Raw genomic sequence first — 23,230 nt, forward strand, 5'->3', positions numbered from 1 at the left:
TCTAACGCTTCTACATTAGAAGTGTTTTGAAGGTTTTTTTTATTGAGTTTTCAGGCAACTTTATGATGAGAAACAAGATAGAATTTCAGCTTGAATCACAAAGTTTATCCACCCCCACACCTGGTGACCAAAGTTAATCAGAACTGAGTGTCTTAAACAGATATACTGGTGTTCAGTGTCTTTTTACATCAAGTTTACAACATTGCAGGTCTCTCCATGTGCCTGAATTTACTGTGCCTGATCTATTCGCCGTAACAGGAGAACTACCCTAAATACTAGGGAGTACTCTTAAGATATCTAGCCCTTGTTCTTGTGCTAGGAACTTGCTAATGATCTAAACTAAACATAGAGACTTGAAAAAAAATTGTAAAAACATACCTGTAGTGGGATGTATGGAGAATATGCTCTCCTTGTCACTGAAGATGCTATATTTTATGTCTTCTCCTGTAAATTTGTGTTCATAAGCTTCTACTGTTAGAAGTGATGTACCTATGGAAGCAATAAGACATTTTCATCATGTCCACTTTAGAAGGTTTTATTCTAATTTTATATTACTGATATTAATAGCAGATGCACAGCTATGGACCAGGTTAGGTGCTTATTCATGAAATAAAATAGTAGACAATAAAAATATTTCCCCCATGACTTTCACTGTTTTACAAATTCATAGGCAAGGTACTGTCTATCCCTCCTTGCCCAGTAAATTATGCATCTGATACCAACTTCCTCAGCCGCTTAAATAAAATTATGAATTTTAACTTCTCCTAATAGCAAACTCACATGAACCAATGGAATTCTCTCTTACCTGAAGTCATATGTATTCCTTTCATTCAGGTTATGATGTCTTTGATCATTTAAATCTCACCTTTTCATGAATGCTTTTAGGTAAAATAGTCTTTTTTTTTCCCCCTGTGCATTATGTTACCCATGAATGACCAGGAAGGGTTTATTTTTGCTCCACTTAACAGAATTCAATTTGAGTTTCTGAACAACACTCTAAATAAAATATTTTAATTATCCACCTTTTGACAAAGGGAATGAAAAGATGAAACTATGTGCACAGCTATGTGTCAATTCACGGAGAATCCAAATTTCACTAAAACAGCAATAATTTAATATAGAATGCAAGAGACATGAAATAAAAATCCTGTTTGAAATAGGATTAAAGGGAATATGTGGAACTGAATAAATTATCCTGCTTGGAATCATCACATTTAACAAAAATGTAGCAAGTTAAAAAGTATTATAAAAATTTCCAAATAATTATTCTTTTCAAGTGAGTGAGGAAATTGTTTAGCATATATAGCAATTGATTTTAATGATTTTAATTACTTAATTTAATTGTAATTGATTCCATGCAGCTGTGATGGAGTGAGGCAACCTGAACTCTTCCAAACAGCATTAGAGACAATAGTTACTTTATTGCATCACAAAGGGCACGCTGTTCACACTCAGTGTCCTGGATATTAAGGAACAGAGGAAAAGATTTTAGTATAAAAAATGAGAGGAAACATTGCTCTTACAACTATCTGACACATTTTTATTTTACCATTGCTGTGTATTACATTATAAAAAACAGACTTTTTATTTTAATGGTTTACTATTTGCTCTCAAAATAGCAAAAATATGCCGACGTTGACAGATGTAATTTTCTGTATTTGTCAATATACTTGTAAGATATTTACTAGAAAAGTTCTGAAAGTAAAATCCATCTTTTTAATAGGTAAAAAGTGATATGAATGCTGCACTTGGGTTTTTTAGGAACTAAAATAAGGGGCTATATGTTGGATTTTCATTGCCAAGAAACTTTGATTTGCTACAAGTTCCTGCAAGGGCAATCATTCATGTTACTCAGAACATAGTTAAAGCTAAGAGAAAAATGTAAGGTCTGAAGAATATCACAATTTATCTTTTAATGCTGTCTGCAGTCCTTCTGTTTGTTTGCTTGTTATGTTTAAGAAAAGAAACCACCAGAAATAAAGGGAGCAGCAGCATTTCTACTTGAATCCTTGTTTTTCAAAGGTTAGGTTAATAAACCGTTGTTCTGGGTCCTCAAATCCTAATCCTTTAAGCTTCACATTTTTCACATTTCAGATAAAATTGTTTACAACTTCTTTCTGTCAGAGAACAAATTTTTTCCTGTTTCCGATACCTTTCCCAGAAAAAAATTCCTCCAAAAAATGAATTTTTACAGCTCATTGTCAAAAAAGTATGACCAAACTCTGAGGTCTGTTGTGTCATAAAGAGGCCCTATACAAATAAGTAGCAAAAGCCAGTGCCCATTGAAACTTGCAGTTTCAATCATACACAATTCAAAGGTTGCCTCAAGCAGAGTTTGCAATATGTAATGCTTAACATGGAGAAAAATAAAGGAAAGGTAAGCTTTCTGCCCACAAAACACATTGAGGATGAGATCAGCACTGAAGTCAGAGCAAGGAAGAAGGGAGATCAGGATCAAAGCAGGAAGCAGTCAGATTGGTTTGAAATGTTATGCAATTGACTTCTGAATTAGTTAAGAATATTAAAAGACATGAAGTGTAATTGAAAATGCTTGTATTTAGGGAGTTTTTTTCAGTTTAATCACAGACAACCTGATTTCATTTGGAAGTATCTCAAACAGTTTTATATAGCCTACACCTCAACCTTTGCTTTATGTCTCTGGATTTGAAACTGAAAAATAGCAGCATGAACAGCATTTGCCTATCTGGCCAAATCAGCTCCAACACATTTACTGTGTTTTGTGTTAGGACATATATGTTATATATGTATATATTTATTCTTTTTTACATTCATATGTATGTTCATACATGTTTATATACACACCAGCACTGCACTGAGCTACTGTATTTTTGTATCATTTCTTCTCTCTTCAGTACTCATTATAGTAGTCTCTTTTCCTGTCCTTTGCCTTCTAACCTGGGTTCATCCTTGCCATTATTTCTTGAGACCTCTTAATTGCCATGAAAGGAAAAGCTAACTGAGCACAGAGATGACTATTCAAGAACCGTCTGGATGCAATCCTGTGCAATGTGCTCTAGGATGACCCTCCTTGAGCAGGGAGGTTGGACCAGATGTGGTCCCTTCCAACCTGACCCATTCTGTGATTCTGTGCCTTACAGAGTAAGAGCCTACATATTTTGTATCTATCAGAAAAAAAACCAGAGGAGTCAAAAAGTTTTACTGGTGAATCTTTCTCCAAGGAATTGTTATGGAAACAACAATTCAACTGACAGTTTGGTGAATAATAAAGGTTTCTTACCCTCTGAAGAGCACAGTGTCTTATTATTTATTGACTGGTTTCTAAGTGCCTGCTGTAATGCAGTTTATAATATTTAAAGACATTAAATATTCAATATTAAACAAAAAATAGAAAAATGGGGTTTTCTGAAGGTCATTAAACTTGGTCAAACATTTAAAGAAAATCTGACCACTGAGATCAGTTCCCAAGGCACTCACCCAGTTGAGAGGTTTAGATTACCTTAAAATTAAGGACACTTGGCTTTGGTTTTTGTTGTTTATATTATTCAGATTTTTTATTCTTTTAAAAATAAACTTAGCATTTTCCCCCTCTATCAGTTAAGGCAGAAATAAAATTAGGAGAAAAAGCCACATTTATTAATACCAGATCTATAAATAATCAGCATGTAATGTAAATCTCTCCTGGATTGAATACACTGGTACTATTCACATTCATAGAGGTCCCAGGATCACATATATCCTATAAGCTAACTTCCATGACAGTTTTAATTATAATCATGCCTTTTTCCCTGCTGAAATTTAAAATATTTAATATTTATGTATGCTTATATAAATAAGAAAACACCATAAACAGTGACAAAACAGTATTAGTATTTGATAAAATCTCTCATATTCTTAAAAGAATTTGATCTTCTTAGCAAATAGACTTATTATTAAACACAAATTTGATTTTGTGATCAAACCCTCCTGTTTACCCTGAAGCTTTGTTAAATTTCCTTTAATCAAAACAACTTAAATTGAATCTTAATTATATTTTCCATAGATTGAATGGGAGAACACTATGGCATTCTGATACCACAGTTCCTTGGGGCATTTCTGTAATTTCAGGCTGGACTTTCTAGCCTGAGCCAGGAACATATCTATGCTTATGAAAACCTAGGATCAGAGCAGTTTACCGATTGCCAGAAAGCCCTGATCCTTCTTTTCTTTCTTTAAATCTAACAAAATCTATCTTCCCTCTTTTCCTTTTTCTTTTTCTTAAATAGAAAGAAATATTAATGCAAGATTAATGAAGGTTAATTCCATCTCCCATCAAAAGACTGAAACCCCGGGGCCTTGACCTTACTCTCCTGGGAAGCCTCACAAACAGGTTCTCACGACACTTTCTGAAAAGCCGAGCCTGCTGCAGCAAGGAAGAGACAAAACAGAGCCCAGAACTTGCCTCTGGAAACAGCCTGGTCTCTTGGCTTTCTGGCCACTGCGGACAGAGTGCCCTGTATATCACCACAATTGACTGCCAACAGGCAGATCAGTGAAAAGATAGAAAACCAGAGATTAACACACAATGCCGTGACATCAGAACTGTCTTCTGGAAGTAGCATTTCCCTAGGGTATCTTTCATATTTCAGGAGGGTGCTTTAACCATCAGGCTGTTGCACATTCCACTCTTTCCTGTTGGAAACCTTTCACTTTTGCCAACATTCCATGTTTTTAGACAGACAGTGAGAGAGACAGAAGGATGCTCTTGTTTGGCAGTTTGATTAATCACTCATCACAACTTTTTAAAAATAACCTGAAACCAAAATATTTCCTCTCTAGTTAACAAAAAGAAAGCCACTTAATTAAAAGAACACTTTAATGCCTATTTTCAATCTGTTAATTGAAACAACAGTAATACTCACAGCTTTATCTTTATCTTAAAATACATTGACTTGGCTTGTAGTCCCAAACAGGCACAAAGGAATGGCTGAATAACCTCAGCAGTAATTACTGCAACAGGCATCTTCACCCTTCATTCTCTATTCTGTTTGCAATCATCCAAGAATATTGATTGGTTTTCCAAAATTACTAACACATTTCTTATTTACTGATTCCTAATCCAATATATAGGCTGTTACTCAAGATCCAGGAATTCACTAGTCTCACAAGACCCTTAGGATATAAAAGAGTACTGCTTTCATTTTACTGAGAGAAATTTAAACTATAAAGAACTACAAAGAGGAATAATGACTTGTTCAAGGTGAACTTCATGAGGTGTCTGAATCAAGAATATAGTGCAAGTCAAATCTCTAAATACATCTGGCCAATTGTATAGTGAGATTTGTGGACAGAAAAATGTGAAAGGCACTCCTTTTTGCCCTTCATTAGTATGAAACCAGTCCCTGAAGCAGGAGAAAATACTTACCATACCTAATTGGCTGGAGGGATAACTACTATTATTCTTTGAATGATAAAAAGTAGAGCAGTATTTCTCATCATTACACAGAACAAACCCAAATAAATCTGTAAACACCTTGTGACCGAAGCTGGTTTGTCTATTGGTAGCATTCCATTAGAGAATAGAGAGACGCTGTAGAAGCTGTCTGAGTGGCAGTGTACCAACAGCCTCTGAACTTCTCTACCCTTCCCCTCACCCTACCTCCCTCTCTCCTTCTTCTGCAAAATCAAAAACTTCAGTACGGTTTTAGAGTATTTCTGAAAGCTACTACAGTTCGTAGGGTATTGCCAAAATAAGAAATGACACATCAAAACAGGTTCCCAACACTCACCTTATCTATGCTTGTAAGCATCGGCCAGTGAAACAAATAAATGCTGTGCACCCGCTACAAAAGTCATTTTGCTAAAGGAATGATGCTCAGGGCTTCCCCAGCTCAGGGATAGAAACATACCACCTTTGAAAAGGGAGCTATTTAACGAGAGCATCACTGCTGTACAAGGGCAGCAAACTTAAGAGCCAGACAACACCTCCATTCTTTTTAATGCTGGTGAACTGGAAAAGGGCAGGTGGGTATTTGCTACATCCGCATTAACTTTTCCCTGCTGCTGCACAGAAAAGAAAGGTTTTCCTATACTATTTGTTACAATTACTCTTTCAAAAGGAGGGGAGATTGGCAACCCCAAGAAGAGGGATTTCATGCCCACCTGCTGCACTGTTCTCAGGCACGCTTGCTTCATACAGGCTATGGCTGAATGAAATCTCCTCCTCTTGTTCTTCTGTAAAGATAATGACCATAGCTGTGGCTGTTCGAGGTGAGATACCTTGATCTGAAGCCGTCACTAGCAGCTGGGTACTGAAGTCCTTGGAAGCCAAGGGCTCTTGAAGAATGATGTCACCTGTCTTCACATCAATCTGAAATACAGTTTCTGCTATCATCAAATTAAAAACAATAGCTCCATTTGATCCCAGATCCACATCCTCTGCTCTCACAGTGGCTACTGTCTCATTCACAGGGGTTTCAGCAGGCACAAATGCCCTGATAGGATTCTGCAAAAAGATGGGATCATTGTCATTGACATCCTCAATGTGCACCACAACACTGACAGTGGTGCTCCTTGGCAAATGGGTGCTACAGTCACTTGCTACAACCCTAAATGTATAGTGGGACTTGGTCTCCCGGTCCAGTGCTTTTGTAGTAACTATAGATCCTGTTACACTGTCGATGGCAAATGCTCCAAAGGTGTCGTCAATGAGGGAGTACATAACTTCACCGTTTACACCATCATCTTCGTCAGAAGCATAGAGGTCCAGGATGGCTGAGCCTTCCTCTAGGTCTTCTGTCACAGAGATTTGATACTGGGTCTTTGCAAACAACGGGCTGTGGTCATTTTCATCCAAGACTGTTAGATAGAGCTGTGCAGTGGAGCTCCTCGAGGGACTGCCTAGGTCATGGCACTCAATCACAAGAGTGAAATTGCTGATGTCTTCTCTGTCTAAGCCACGAGTGACCAGCAGTTTGCCTGAAGTGTGATTTAGTGTGAAGTATCCTCCAACATTTCCACCTTTCAAACACATAAAAAATAAAATTATCACCAAAAACTATTTAAAAAAAAAAGAACCCTTTGTGATTGTGCTACGTAAATTGCAATAACAAGATCCAATTGCTCGTACAGCTGGTGTGCTCATGTGCCTTTCACATATTTTATTTCTCTTACACAAATTAAAACCTGTATTTCATTTAAATCAGTGGGTGGCAATGACAGTAAGTGCAGAATGTCGTATCAATTTACAGAGTGGCTATTTGAACAGATGCATGTCGTTTTTCCCAAAGCAGCCCACCTTATAAAAGCTCATGCATCTAGGCTGCTGCATGAAGTGACCTCTTCCCAACCTTGGTTACAAATTCCAGAAACCTATAAAGCATTGCTGAAAATTGTAATTACTTGCTCCTTGTTCTCTTTTACAAACCTGTCTCTTGGAATTGAATAGTTGTACAAGGTCTTGATTTGGGAGGAGTGGGAGATAAATACGAATCAGTCAACTGAGAAGTCAGCATTTTTAGTAACAGTGAATGGTATACATAGTTTATAATGTGTAGAAAAACCAAAGATAATTAAATTAAATATCATAGAAAATCATGAAAACAGAGGAATTCGTAACTTTTTCTTCAAAGAAAAATTGTTGGTTGTTACCACAGTAGTTCTTTGCCTACACTTGAGCTATTGCTGAGAGCTGCAGACCAAAATAAGCGTAGCAAACTTGTATTTGTGAAAAGATATTTGTGAAAAGATATTACAGGAGGCTTTGAACAGCTGTAGAGTTTATATTGGCACAGTGGACACAGGGAGAGTTTGGCAAGGTGAAAGCTAAGTATGACATTACTAATTGCTGGGTGAAAGAAGCTCTCATAAAATAAAATTAAATACCATTAAATAAATAAAATCAATTAGTTCTTGCACTTATTTTCAAGGGTATATTTACATTCAGACTTCTACAACTATAACAGAAAGGACAAAATCATGCCTTCATGATTAATTCCTCCTTCCAGCATTTGGTATTTTTTGGTTTTCTCTCTGTACTATTTCAAATCCAGAAAGCAGAATGAAAGTATGCCTGGGAAGTGCTTATTAATGCTGACAAAGAGGTGAAAAATCTTTTTTCTTTTCCACATAAAAGAAGCATGCAGACAAGATGGGAGCTAGGGAGCCTGGTAAAATCAAGACTAGTCTAAAACTTGGATCCTGCTGTTTATATACTCCCTGATTTATATTAACAAAAATGATGGAGTGTAGCTTACCAATTATTTTGTATCTTAGAGCTCCATTATTGCCAGCATCCATATCTACAGCCTGGCTAATGTAAACAACAGAAGGCTGTTGGTTCTCTGGGATCCAGATTTCAGAGGCAGGAAAAAGAAACATGGGAGAGTGATCATTTTCATCCAGCACTGTGCAGATAACTGTCACCGTACTTGATAGCGATGGGGTTCCACTGTCTTGAACCAAAACTATGAGCAGTAAAAAGAAAGCAAATTTTATTCAGTGGTTGTGGGTGCAACAATAAATACTCCTTAATAATACCAGAGTAGGAGAGTTATTTGTGCAATGCAAAAAGCATATACACTTCTGTACCAGAAAATCTTACCACTTGTACATAATTCAGAAGGCATGAAAAAAAGTAATGCTGATAGTAACACCATACCCATTCTCACTTTCCATTGTAGAGGCACTCATAGATATTTCACATTGTTACCTTTAATGCTGAAAACCTCCTGGGTTTCTCTGTCCAGTGATGCAGTTGTGACGAGCTCTCCACTGCTTAAGTTCATCTTGAATTTCTCATAACCAACTCCTGGTAAGATTTTATACCAAAGCAAGGAATTCAATCCTTTAAAACAGAATGGAAGTCTTAGTAAAACATTGCCACTCTCTTCACATTCAGGTCTACAGATTTGTCTGGTTTTTCTGAATGACATTTCCATACAGCTCCTAATCAGACCTTCCATTTGTATATAGTATAGGGATTTTAGCCTTTCCTTCTTTCTCTAGGAAACAGGCTAAAAGTGTGCAGGCTTTTAAAAACCTTTCCTTCAAGTTGCATCCCTGAGTTGAACAAGAAATGTGACTCCACACTTTTACCTATTATGGTTATAAAATAATTTCTGCCATATTTCTTCTAGTTGCAACACCCTCCTGAGGAAAGTATAATGTCATCTCCATCACACTTATTATTACCTTTAATGAGTTTAATCCTACATTATACTCCAAGGGCTTGTACTACTGTACTCTTTGATTTTTTTAAAAATTTTCCGAAGTTTCATTTAATCCTTCTGTGTTTTTTCCAACCAACAATCAGTCCTTTAGTAGGGCAGGAACAGTTGGTGCACCTGGAAAACTACAGCACCCCTAGTCATACAGAAACTGCTATTCAGAGTCAAATACTGCCTGCCTGTCCTCATCTGCTGCAGTCAAGCACAGATCACAGTCGAGCAACACATCTGCACTGGAGCTGATGGAGAAACACCCATGTGAGAGAAGAAACAGAGCCTACAGTTTTTAACATCCATGACTTCCTTTGTTTGCCTTTTAATAGCTTTGACAATGCTACTGAAATGTGATTAAGAGAATTACTACTATAAATGCGTTTGCACCTAAACTAAGTCAAGGAAGGGACATATTCATACAATACATAGCATACGTATGTACACATATAGGTGCCATCTGAGTTAATATCCACATAATGTTGAAATTAAAACTTCTAGCCTTTAAAAGACACAGATACGTAACATCTTAATTAACCTTCTTTCCCATATCCAGCTGCGAGGAGTGTACAAGAAGCATTAGGAAAAAGCTGCACACCCTGCCCAAGAGAGAAGCATGATGACTTTACACATTCTCATAGCACAGCAGAGCAGCTAGCACATTTGCACTCAATCCAACCTGTTGGTTAATTATTCAGTAGCACCAGCCACATTTCAGGGGCTGAAATTACAAGCTGAAATGAGAAATAAACTATTCTTCCTGCACATCACAAGCTGGAAGAGGAAATAAACCCATCTCTTGCCACTGGCCGGTCACAAGGACCCCTTTCCCTGCTGGCCAAATGGCAAAGGGGATGCATGGTGCCTGAGCTGCAGCCAGGGAAAGCCTTCAGCCCCTTTTCCTGTTCCCCTGCCACAGCATGGGTAGTCCCTGCACTCCTACAGCTTCTTGAAAGCAGCAAGAACGTGGAATTATACTGTGGTTATGCCTAAGTGCCAACACTGGTGAAGAAGCAATGGGAATAAATGTCCTCCCTGCCCCAAATCTAGACTCAAATCTCATCCTTATAGGACTTTCTAATAACATCCAGTGAATGGCAATAAGCCCTGTCTCATAACTCTAAGTCAGTGGTCTCTATTAACCTTTTGAAATTTTTCTCGTAAGGCTCCAGACACAACTATTGAGCCACAGAGGTGCACATCAGCTTAAAAACAGGCCTTACCAAATGGTAGTTTAGTTCATTCAGAGCTTCTGCTAAGACCTGCCTCAAGACAAACCCCTGACCTATCTTAAATATGCTGCTGGTATCTCTGCTTTCCCATGCATATTTTTTAACATTCACCTGTATTATGTGTGTCTTTTACATTTGCACTTACTGGTGTTGAGCTGTCAGATGTCAACTGGGGGAGCAGGGGGGCATGGAGGGCTCCCAAAATGAGGCAACACAGACATGCAGTAAGTGCAGGTCTTGTAATGTGCATGAGGGAGTTAGCTGAACAAGAAGTTTCATGGATATTCATGGGAAAGAAAACCACTCCAATCAAAAATTTTAGTCACGATTTCCCCCAAAAAAGACCCTATTCCCTTCACAGAGACTGAAGTAGAAAGAAAAATAAAACAAAAAGTTGAGAATGGCTGATATTGTTAATAAAAATTATTCCTCCCAGTGGTCAGTCAGAGAATGTATGAAGGGAACAAAAAAATGTGATGGAAGAAAGTCCTCCACTGAGACTATGCAAATATTACTGGGATGTGAACTGCAATTTAAAGAGCCTATAAAAATGAAGTAAAAAGTATGATGTAAAAAAAAAAAAAGAACACTATGAGAATAGCATCATTCAAAAAAACTGTATTCCAAAAACACAAGAAAAGTGCATAGCATTATATTTATATGACTCCTATATAAATCAAGTTTTCTTACATTATGAACATCACTTCAGTATTTGTACGAAACGACACTATTACATATGCATGACATGGGGCCAAATAAGGAAAATGTGAGAAAAAGACCCAACAGAAGGACTGTGGTTACTGGAAAATGTACTTCAAGAAAAAAAAGCAGGAAGGAACAACCAGCCACAACAGTGCTCCAACCCAAAGTGTCTGCGCAGGCAGGCGCACACTGTGCCACCCAGTACACTTGGAATGCCCTTCCTCTCCACCCTGCCAAGCCACCCCGGCTCCCTCCTCCTAACTGCCCCTGGAAGGGAGGAGGGAGAGGAATTCAAGCAAATTCTCACTTTTTCTCTATTATCTTGCAAACATTTTTCTCCAAATACCACCTTTTTTATATAGTGTGATCCACAAAAGAAAGAAAATACTTGGAAGAGTGAGATACAGAGGCAGACTGCAGCACTGCTCAGCTGTCATGAAGATCATCACAGACAGGGACACCTACCCATTCCTAATTTCTAAATGCTTTATAGATTTGTGGGGAAATGTCTTTTTCTATATAACACCTCTACTGAGCTCACATCTGCCTTTTGTAATCAATATATGCTCTACATTAAAATGACCAATCTTACTGAATACAGAAAATTATTTTGCTAAAAAGTTCTATAATCTACTTTTTGGATGGCACAATCTTACACAATTCTAAAGATGTACAGAAAGTGAATCCACAGTAAAAAGAAAGTCATGCACAGAGTTGAGACCATCTTTTGGGCAAATGCAGCAGTATTATAATATTTAGTTCTCTTTTCAGATTTTATCTTTACTGCAGACCAAAAACTCTGTGTAACTGCTCCAGCAGTTACATCAGTTACATATGATGTAAACATCATATGCTGTGCATTTTAGATATTTCAAAAGAGCAGGTAGTTGAAGAACTAAAAAGAATTTTGTGTTGCTTAGACTCTCTCAGGTTTAGTCCTCACCTGTGATTCACAGAGCAGATGAACCACCCACCACCCGCCTTATTCACCCTTTCTGTGTGTGGTTGAAAAGCAATGCATTAACATCTTTTGCATGAAAAATCCTGTTTAAATTCCAGAGCGGCTTCCACGATCCGTTCACAGCTCAACCAGCCGGAAAATCTTGGATTACAGTGCCCCTCTCTGGTCAGAAAAGATGAGTGCATATTTGCCGGTTCTGATACAAAACGAGGGCTCATGCCTAGTGAATTGCTTTAAAACTGTTCAAAACGCTCTGATCGAGAGCAACAATACATTCAGATGCTAACTTTAACTAAGCTGAACATTGTTTGCTAATTATTAACCAGCGCACGTTGGCTTTCTTCACATGAAAGCTAAAGTAGGCCATGTCATGCAAGTGCACATTTTACATAGCAGTCAGAGCTGAAGCTACCCCAGAGCGCAAGTCAGAATACCTCCAAGCCCTGAATAAAGGTTGAGAGCCTGAACCAAAACACGTTTTGAAACTCAAAACTCATACATTACCTTGGAAAAGCACAGCAGCTGTACACGCACGGCAGCAAGACTGGATTGGCCTACTATGGTCCACAATTAAATCAATAGCAAAAGGACACAAATTACCTGCATCTCGGTCCACAGCTTCCACTTTTATAACAAACTCTCCTGGATCTCGGTTTTCATGAACTGCAGTCTCATAAAGTTGCTTTGTAAATATTGGGATCTCATCATTCACATCAAGAACAATGATGGTCAGAACCTGCGTGGCCGAGAGAGCTGGGCTTCCATCATCAAGAGCCATGACTGTCAAAGTGTAGCGCTCCTGAATCTCACGGTCTAGAAGCTGGGCTGTAGTTAAGAGTCCTATTATAAAAAAAGAAGGTATTAAAAAGTATTCTGGTCCAGGTTAGGATCCTAGTTGTTACGGCACTCACAGTTTCAATGTAGCATCACTGTGCCACTGCTGCAAGGCTTCCAGACTTTGGAGTCATTCATTACCTTTGATTCCCTTTAGGGTGCTAATTGGCCCAGAATATTCCTTTTGATATTAGAGGGAACTGGGATTCATGGAAAATTCACCTAAAGTTCAGGTACTACTTTTCATATGACTTTGGGATTAACTTTTTAACTTTATTTAACATAAATATATGTCTTCTTTTGCACATAAGTTATGTTCTTAGGAGCTCTACAGATTAGTGTCAGCTGCATCAACTAATGGATTCAAAATCAGAATAAGAACCAGAACATATTGCAACTATTAGGGTGATATTTGCATTTGCATTAAGATGGTTAATAGTCAGGAACCAGAGAATTTCAGAGGACTGAAGAATAAAATGCACTGGCACTTTGAGCCTCCACTTAACATGTTCCACTCACAGTGGACACACTCTTTGATCTTGACTTGCCTTCCCTTGTGTGTATGTATCATAGCATGTGTGTGCACATGCTTTAAGTATGCATCATGCCAAAATCAGAATGGAGTATTTCACTGCACACACTTTCTTTCCACCTTCCTTAATGCACTACTGGAAGATGCTCCAGTACACCTAAACAACATGGTAACAGTGTCATGCCAAAATTTTTGAGCTGAGTCTCACTGCATGCAGTACTGCCATGCTTGTGCAGTGCTCTCCTCAAGGTAATCCCTCCTGAGGACAGCAAGGCACCTGGGTAGAATGCCAGCGGGGTATTTCAGTATTGCACTGTATTCACTCCCAAATGTTGTCCTGAGATGCACATCACAAGAAACTCCAGAAAACAGAAGTTACAGTACCTGTGATTTTATCCAATACAAATGCTTTGTTTTCATTGCCTGAAAGAATGTGATATGTAACTTGTCCATTTCTTCCCTCATCGGGATCTTTTGCAATTATGTGGTGTACAAGGAAGCCCACCTCCACATCCTCCATGACATAGGAAAGAGACGAAGATGTAAAATTGGGACTGTTGTCATTGATATCTAAAATAATAATTTTCACAGCCAAGGAATCCAGTCTCCGATCAGTCAGATTTATTGCCTGGTCTGACGCAGACACTGTAAAAATCACAGAATCAGTAATCTCCCTGTCTAGTGGAGAAGCCGTGGTCAAAGTGCCATACAAAGGGTGAATAAGAAATGGATTTTCACCCATGTTACTCATTTCTAGGGAATACTGTATTTTGCTGTTCAGAAAACTGCCATCTCCATCTTTTGCATTGAATGTGTAAACCGGAGTGCCAACAGGTACATTTTCCTCTATGCCGATCACTACAAAGTCATCTTGAAAATATGGAGAATGATCATTCTTATCTTCTATGTCAATACTTATGAAGACACTGTTATTTTGTGGGGGATTATTATTATAATCCTTTACAATAACTTGCAAAAGAAAGTGTGAAGTTGTTTCATAGTCAAGCTCCTTGGAAAGAAAAAGGTCTCCTGTCAAGCTGTCTATTTCAAAATGAACACTATCATCATCTTTAGCAATACTGAAATGCAGTTTCCTGTTAATTGCTAGATGATTATCAGGCCACTTCAGAGAATCCAACACTTGTGCAGGTTTAAAATTTTCAGGTACGACAAAGTGCTTGAAATCTTGAGAGAAGCCAGATCTCCCATTGGGCAGTGGGATTACCTGCAACCAAAACACAAAGACTGTTGTGTTTTCCCATTATTATGAATATTGACATGAAAATTATTTTCCTTGATTGAGAGTTTAATCATTTCTTATTTGTGACTATGTTTACTCTTAGTATGCTTCAAAGCCAGAAAACAAACTCAGCATGTTATGTAAGAGCAAATAGCCCTTGGCCAGCCATTCCATAATCCTTTAATGCCACATTTAAAAAAAAAAAAAAGGACAAGACTGTCTCTCATCCTCTGAATCACAGGGGTCCAAAGACAGACAACTTGAAGACTTCTATCTCTGCCTCTATTCTGAAGCACTTCAACTGTCTTTCTTCATAGGACAGCACCACAGGGACAGATGTGACAAAGAACGCACGGTACGTTATGCAGTTTACCAAGCGCAAACAGATGGGTTTTTTGAGGATTGTTTATGTCATTACAGGATTTCATTATGGCTTGCTGCAGTGTTCCAAGTTAATGCTTTACAATGAAAGGATCTCTAACTTGTCTTGACCAAAGCATATTTTTACAAGCTATCCAAAATTAACCATCTTTTGGGTGACTTGAACACAGCAGCCTCAGTGACATTCAACCTGTGATGGAGGAGTGCCCAGGTGGCCTGGACAAAGCAGCCTTACTCTGGCTGGATGAAGAGCAGGTGGAATGAGCACACAGTGGATTTTGCAATGATCTCCTACTAAAGCACAAGCATCATCTATTTGCAAGACAATCCAGAATGGTGTTGGGTATTCTTAACAAATCAAAAGGAGTCTGCCCTCTCATTTCCTCCCTCAACAGAAAATTGGCTAAAGAAAATTACCATGAGACAAGGTGCTTACAATTTTGAACTTCTTCCTTTCTTCAGTTTATTTCCTTACCTTCTTCCAAAATGTCTTCTTTTCAAAGAAATTAATAATCTAATATAACTGTTCTATCTGTACAGTGTAAATAAGTACCTGGATGTAAACAGTAGCATGTCCTTGAAGTGAAGGCATCCCCTGGTCCCTGGCTGTGATCATCATTCTATAGTCTGATCTCTCAGCATGTGATAGAGACCGGGTTGTTCTTAACTCTCCACTGACAGCATCAATCTGGAAGTATCCTATATCCCCTTCTGTGGGGTAATAATGGACATGTGTTATTGTAAATCAATTCAGGTTGCCTCCATAATACTGAACACTGTGATAAACACTGAAAAAGAGCGGGACGCAGAGGAAAGGAACTTGCTGCACTCATTTGGATCTCTGGCTTGTTTCATTCACCTCATCTTCCTTCATTAGGTACATAGTTATTATAAACCACTTAATTTGGATTTAGAAAGCTACAGAGAGAAATGCCATGGAGTACTAAAGCAACTGCCCCATTTTGTTCTCAGGTCATTATTCACATCAATGGCACACGCATCAGGAGAACAACAGATACCCCAGGATTGGTCCTTCTGTTTCCAACTCTGGCAGGCAGGGCCAGAGAAGGAATTAAGTGTTAGTCTCTGAACGAGCACAAAGGGTCAAGTATCTGCTGCTGGCCACACAGCTGGTTCCTGTGCCTTGCCAGACCATGGGGTCAGCAAAGAGCCCTATGGACCCCTAAGACACTGTAACTGCAGTGATGCTGCCTGCCCTGTCTGTGCTCTGAATCAGGACCTAATTGAGGGTAGCTAAAATCTTACAGTAACCTGTTTCAGAGCAACATGTGAATATTGGAAATTATGCTTATAACCTTCATCGAGGACTGGTGGCATTCTAGTAACAAGCAACTTTTAATTAAAATTACTACTTGCAGCTACATCATATTACATTTATTCTAGAGCTACAAAGAATAATTCTACCACAGATGAGTAAATAGCTTTTTCTGACTTAGAATTATAGAAGCATTTAAGTTGGAAAAGACCTTTAAGATCATCAAGTGGAATCTTTAACCTAACACTGTCAAGTTGACTTAACCATGTCCCTAAGTGCCACATCTACATGTCTTTTAAATACCTCCAGGGATGGTGACTCCACCACTTCCCTGGGCAGTCAATTCCAATGCTTGACAACCCATTAAGTGAAGAAATTTTTCCTAATATCCATTTTAAACCTTTCCTGACACAACTTGGGACCACTTTCTCTTGTCCTGTCACTCTGTACCTGGGAAAAGAGACCGACACACATCTCCCCCATTTTCAAGAAATGGAATCAAATTACTCTCGAATTTTTAGTAAAATGGGAAAGTATCTATTACTTCATATATCTTACCAGAAACAGAGAAAATCACAATTGTCATAACTACTTCTCTCAAAATACTATGCAAACAGTTTTTTGTTACAAGAATTTTTAATAAGGTGTACTAGTGGGTTAAACAAAGTCACGCAGCAACAGCTGCTATTCTAATAAGCATCTGTGGTGAAAATAAATTCACTGCAGATGTAGTACACAAAACACCCATAAAGGACTGTATTTCCATAGGCACCTAAGTGAGCATGAAGCTGTTTATGTTCTCCAAATCTACACATGCAAATTAGTTAGCTGCACATATAGATGTTCATTTTTGTTCCCAATCACCTCATCTGCACCTGTAAAATACTTGCACCTGTAAAATTTGAGAAACCACTGAGCAAACTAGATAGAAAACAGGGTTTTCACAACCGAAAAATAGGAGGGTTTTTTGGTATGGTTCTGCTCTTTTTGTCTGACTATAGGTTCCTAATTCTCCATGAGTCCCTTCTGGGTTGAGTCTTTCTGTCTGGAACATAATGAGGAAATAGCCAACAAAAGAAAACAATATGTAGAGACAAATATATTGAATGAGACAGTCCTGCATCTTGCATTTTTCATGATAGTTTCAAAATATTAATGGTTCTATATTACTGTTTTCATAAGTAGCTTTTGGGTTACTTTCCTGATTTTTGTCCCAACAGTATGTCTACATTCACAGATATGCCATTTTGTTCCATATAATGCTTCATGACATAAAATCCCAGCTAAGCAAAAGGCAGAGGAGATATGAAAAACAGAACACATAATGTGAATTTCATGCATATATTTTCAGTATTTTGCTAAAACTTACATTTAGAGTTTCATTAAAATACAAATATTGCATGAAACATTCAGGTTTGTGCATATTTTGGTGGTAATAAAGGTAACAAAAAAGTCTGATAATATTGGAAAGAGATATTGCCTAGAACCAGAACCCCTTGGGACTTCCATTTTGTGTTTGTCATTTTGTTTGTCTCTCTAAAGACAGCCAAAACTGAAACATTTTATTTCTATTTTTCTGATATTTTTATCAGTCTATTTTTTTAAATTTATTTTTGGAAAATTTAAAAGTGTAACCATTTGATTGTAAATCAGAAAAAAAGTTTTACACTCATAGAGCATGTCAGTCATTGCTGCAAAAGCTCATGCTCCCTGCATTTCCAGAAACATTTGCTCAGCTTTCATCTCGAAAAGTCGCTTGAATTAGGCAACTGCTTCTTATATCATGCACCCTAAATACGTCCTTTTGTGTATGAGGGGAAAAGGAAGAAAGTACAGGAGAAATGAATAAGAAATAAAGAAACTGGGGAGAGCAGATGAAGCATGAAACAGAAAAAAAGTAAATCTCTTGGTAATTAGACTTTTCTCGTGCTTGCAAAAGTAACCTGCCAATAAACTGATATGTTTTTACAATTAAATTTTTCACCTCTGCCTTGTCCAACCTGTTGGCCAGGCTTTCATTTACATGAGGTTTTCCAAGGCCAAGGCACTTTCTCAGCTCTGTGGTCTCAAACATGATCAGAGAAATTGCAATTTGGGGGAAAAAAAAAAAAAAAAAGATGGCCTGAGAAACCCCCAGGAATGTGTTACTGTGAACTTTGGCAAAACATTCAGGCCTTCCACAGACTGGCACTTCAGCAAAATGGCCCAGAAAGCAGACACAGAGTAACACTAGAGATTTCTCAGGTATCAGTGACTTCAGAATTTAGTGATGGTTAGCTGTATATTTTAACCTAATTCCTGAAGAACTGTACCTTCCCTAGGTGTGCAAATACTTAGTACCTTGGCCTTCTCATTCTCTTTTGAGATGAAGGAAAAGTTGTTTCTCTTAACAGAAAAGAGGAAAGCAATGCCATGGCTCCCCAAGAACCTGAATATGATGGTTTCTGCAGAAATGCAGCCCTCTGCAACTCTTGGAATGCTCCCTGCACACTGCTTGCAATTCATTCTGGAGAACAAGTATTTCACAGACACACATACAATGCTTGCCAATTTGTGTGTGTTAGCAGTGTAAACTAGGTTTCTCCTAGCACTTGTGTGGTCAAGCGCTAATGTTGTCTTCACATAACTGGTCCAAACATAACTGTAAAAGCCTCTGCTTTGCCAATGCTAGTCTTAACACACAAAACAATACTTTAACATGCACTATAAATACACACTGATTTTTCTTGTAAACGCTATACTATATCCTATTGGCAGTCATCAAGGAGGCCAGGCAATAAACTTTGCATTTGCCAGCATCACTAAGGAACAGCACGCATAGCTGGGATTCACCTCCCTCTGAATTAGGTTACTCTTTCAGTGATAACACAGAAGTGGAGGTAGGGTCATATGACCACCCACTTCCATACACATAAATGTTCAAGGATGATTTGCTTTGATTTTCTGGAAGAGGGAGGGGAATTTTGAAGGAAACACTTCCCTGTAACCCAAAATTCATCTGGCATGTAAACGTCAGTTCTTTTATAGATTTTTCCTTATGTAATTTGTTGGCATTTGTCAGTAACCCTCCTGCATAGCTTAATCTATTGCTGCTATCTTGACATTTCTTCAAGATCTCAAGAACATTAAAAATTTCCCAGTGACATTTACAAGCTTAACAGTTGACACTGACACTCATAGCTCTTCATCTTGTGGAAGTTCCACAACTGTAGAAAAGAGCACTGGTCTGCATGCAGTGCCCCAATTAGCCTGCTTGTCTTTGTGTTTAACAAATATGGCTGTAAATCAGATCATATTTCTTCTTCATATTTTAGTATTGAACAGTGTCCCAGAACTAGAAAATACTATTTTAAATATAAACCAGGCAAGAACTTCACCATGAAACAGAAGACCAGATGTTAAAGGCAGTGAGCCAACTAAGAATAACAACAACAAAAATTAGTATCAGAGAAACTCAGCTGTTTCTGGATTTGTTTATCAGGAAAATATCTAGTTCCAAGGCTGGAAGGGCTTTTTTAGTGGTTTGGGGTTTTTTTTGTTTGGTTGGGTTTTGGGTTTTTTTTGCTGCTGTTTTTATCCTTTTGTTCTTTCTAGAAACAGCTTTTGCAAGACCAGCCATATTTTGTGTTGCTAGTAACTTTTCTAATTTGAACTTTAACTTACTCCTCTGTGGGGCTCTACAGTGAAATCAGTAAGAAAATCCAATGTGCTGTTTGAAGTAAGGGGATATAGTTAGATACACAGACCGGCAGAGACCCCTGAAAAGCACTTCCTCTGTTGCCTGGCTACCACATGTCAAACAAAGGGTTGCACACTACTCATTCCCTTTTTCTCAAGGGGGATCATTTTGTGCAAAATATTCTTACTCACAGTGCAGAAGTCTTAAGGTTCTCTCCAATTCCCTCTGGAAGAGGCAGTCATTTGTATTCAAATTAAGGGAATGTTTTCTTGCTCCAGCCATACAGTATGCTCTATGTGCAAATTTCCACAGACTACAAATATCACACTTAAAAGGTACTGGTTACACTAAGCTGGTAAAATGGAACAGGTATCAAACGGAAAGAAATAGTTCTGTTCCTGGTAGCTCTTACTGTTTTGAACCAATAGTGAAACAAAGCAGGAGGAACAGACCTCCCTGGTTACAGATGGAGTACTCACTTTTATGAAAGTATAGCAAGTAAAAACATGCAGTAAAAACAGACATCATATCTATGTCTCTTACCAGTATTAATGCCCCAGTTCCACTCATGTTCTAATTTAGGACTGCTCTGTTATTAATTTCACTGCAAACAAAACTGGATCCTACAGCTTACCCCAGAAGTGAACTACTACATGTAGGAATTATGAGGAAAACTAAAGAAAAGTGTTTTTAAGTGGCCATGCTATGTCAGGTTAACACAGTGGTAAACAAAGGGTGAAACGTGAACTAAAAACCACAAGCCTCTTGTTTGCCCAGATTATCTGCTGATCCCTCCAATCCCTGTCTCAGACTGTCGCAAACTGTTATTTTAGTAAGAAAATTTTCAATTGGTCATGGGAAAAGGGAGATCATTTTTCCTTTAAGATGTTAAACAACTGACTGAAATACCAAACTGTACAGTACAAAATCATGGTCCTAATCTTTCCTGAGTGCTCTTTGAACACACTCTGGTCAGCCACAGAAGCAACCAAACCCCTGGAAAGATAGCACAGAGGGGGAAGGGAGGAAAGGTAGCTGCTTGCACCTCCTTCATAAGACTTGATGTACTTGGGTACTTCATAAGACACATGATGGTCCTGATTCTTATTTACACAGGCACCTTTATTTTACCAGAAACACAAAATAAACACAAAATGTATGTACACATGGCACCTCTAAAATTCCAGTTACCTTAATGTATCTTTTCTTATTAATAACACTTTAAATTCTTACCTGATTCTATTGAATATAATACAACACCGTTGTTTCCAGAATCGAAGTCTTTTGCAAAGATGGTTGTAACAAGTGTCCCTGATGGCTGCCCTTCCAAAACCTGTCACCAAGCAATTCATAAATAATTTGCAAGTAGACGTCGATAAAATGAGTCTTAGAATAAATTCCTTGCCATAACACAAGAGTTTATCTGTTGCTCTGTTTTCAGTAATAACTTACAGTCAGTGCAATGAGCATTTCAGGAGATAATTAAGTAACAGCTATTTAAGCAATGCTCTGTTACCGTCTGCATAAATCGCTAATTCAATCTTCAGTACAGAAAACCGGGAGGTCGAAAATTAAAAGAGATTAAAACCCACTGCATACATAAACAAAACTGTATCCGTGTATCCTTTATATCTGGCAGTGCACAAGGCGAAGAAGTGCCATGGTTTGACAAGACCTGAGGTTCCCCGTTACGCCCGCGCCGCCACCGCGCCACAGGGTGTCGCTGTGAGCCCGGCGCTTCCCGGCGCATTCCCACCTGGAGGCGCAGCGCCGGCCGCGGGAAGCGCGGCGCGTGGTCGTTGCGGTCCCGCACCGCGATGTACACGGCGGCCGTGGCGCTCCGCCGAGGGGACCCCTGGTCGGTCACCAGCACGGACAGCTGGTGGTGAGCCTGCTTTTCGCGGTCCAGCGCAACCCAGTTTATGATTTCACCTGACGGCAAAAGGAAAGGAAGGAGAAATGGAGTTGGGTATTTACTGTATGCTAGCGCACTCGTCTTACTGCATGCAATTATACATTTAATTTAACATGAAATGTTAATTTAATTTAACATACGTGCCCTCTGATACACCCTTCCACTGATAGTAAAACTTCAGCTTTCCAAACTGCATTGTGTAGAAACACAGTACAGTTTGCACGTGTACTTCAGTACCATATTACATCCTTTGGTGTACAGTGGATGCCCCAGAGCAAAGGTATAAAACGAACCAATCCACTGACCTTCCAAAGAAATCCATCTGGCCTGTTCTTCAACACACTTCAGGACAGATAATACATGAACACAGGGTTTTAACGGCTGACAAAGGGCCTTTATTAATTAAGAACATTAATCAGAAGCCCTTATGTCTCCTATACATTCTGGTAAACCCAGTAAATAAATCTGACCAATCTTCTCTTCGTCTGCTTAATATAGCTGTAGATTTTTGGTTGACAAATGCCCTCCACACAGACAACCACATGGGTTTTTTTAGATCTTGTTGGTTAACTCCTAGTACTCTGCCTTTAAACTTCCATAAACGGACTCAAAAGGAACTTGCTTTGAAATGGCAATTTTATTTTGAGATTCATCCAGAGAAATTCTGGAAAAGCCTACTCACTCTCCATGAAGACTGAACGTCTGGGAATAGGAATTTTAAACAGCAGATCTTTGCTCACTACATATCATTTTGCTAAACTGGATTATTTACAATGCCTGTGTCCCTTGGAGGATTCCCTTCATCTAGGCTCTCCATGCTCTGGTCTGTGGTGTTATACTGTGTGGACATAATATCTATTACTCAAGGCATTTGAGACTCACTGCAGAGTACACCCTGTGCTGTGAAAAATTTCTCTCAGTCAATTTGACTTCTGTGATGCCATGTAAAACATTAACTCAGTTTTGATGTAAATTACAGAAGTTTTCACAAATATTTTAAATCACTCTGTCTGACATCATAAGTACCCTTATAGCTACTTATGGCTATCTGTACTTTTCAACTCTACTTGATCACAGGCAATTAAATTCCCTGTATGAACTACTGAAGCTATAACTTAAAACTTCTTTATTTCTTGCAGTCAAACACTGAAACTTATGACTAAGTGACCTCAACAAAGTCATGAAAAAAAAAATCAAATCCTAAAGTTCATTCCACATGAACATGTATTGGATTTATTTCATTCCCCAAATTGTGAAGTTCTGAGTTAGAATATTCACATATCAAACCAAAAGATTCACAGC

The 23,230-nt window shown here is 38.4% G+C and overlaps 1 protein-coding gene across 1 annotated transcript in view; it reads right to left on the reverse strand.

Annotated features, from left to right (window-relative positions):
• The window catches only part of DCHS2 (dachsous cadherin-related 2), a 112,338-nt gene that overhangs the window by 17,758 nt on the left and 71,350 nt on the right, over positions 1 to 23,230 (reverse strand). The window contains exons 6-14 of the mRNA XM_064652292.1: positions 21,770 to 21,945; positions 21,247 to 21,346; positions 15,612 to 15,769; positions 13,822 to 14,662; positions 12,672 to 12,911; positions 8,669 to 8,803; positions 8,214 to 8,423; positions 6,121 to 6,978; positions 379 to 489 (exon numbers count right to left, since the gene is read on the reverse strand). Of these exons, the coding sequence (XP_064508362.1) occupies positions 379 to 489; positions 6,121 to 6,978; positions 8,214 to 8,423; positions 8,669 to 8,803; positions 12,672 to 12,911; positions 13,822 to 14,662; positions 15,612 to 15,769; positions 21,247 to 21,346; positions 21,770 to 21,945 (2,829 nt within the window). The remainder of the gene's footprint in view (positions 1 to 378; positions 490 to 6,120; positions 6,979 to 8,213; positions 8,424 to 8,668; positions 8,804 to 12,671; positions 12,912 to 13,821; positions 14,663 to 15,611; positions 15,770 to 21,246; positions 21,347 to 21,769; positions 21,946 to 23,230) is intronic.

Source organism: Pseudopipra pipra, chromosome 4 (genome assembly GCF_036250125.1).
Source record: "Pseudopipra pipra isolate bDixPip1 chromosome 4, bDixPip1.hap1, whole genome shotgun sequence".
Classification (NCBI taxonomy): Eukaryota; Metazoa; Chordata; class Aves; order Passeriformes; family Pipridae; genus Pseudopipra; species Pseudopipra pipra.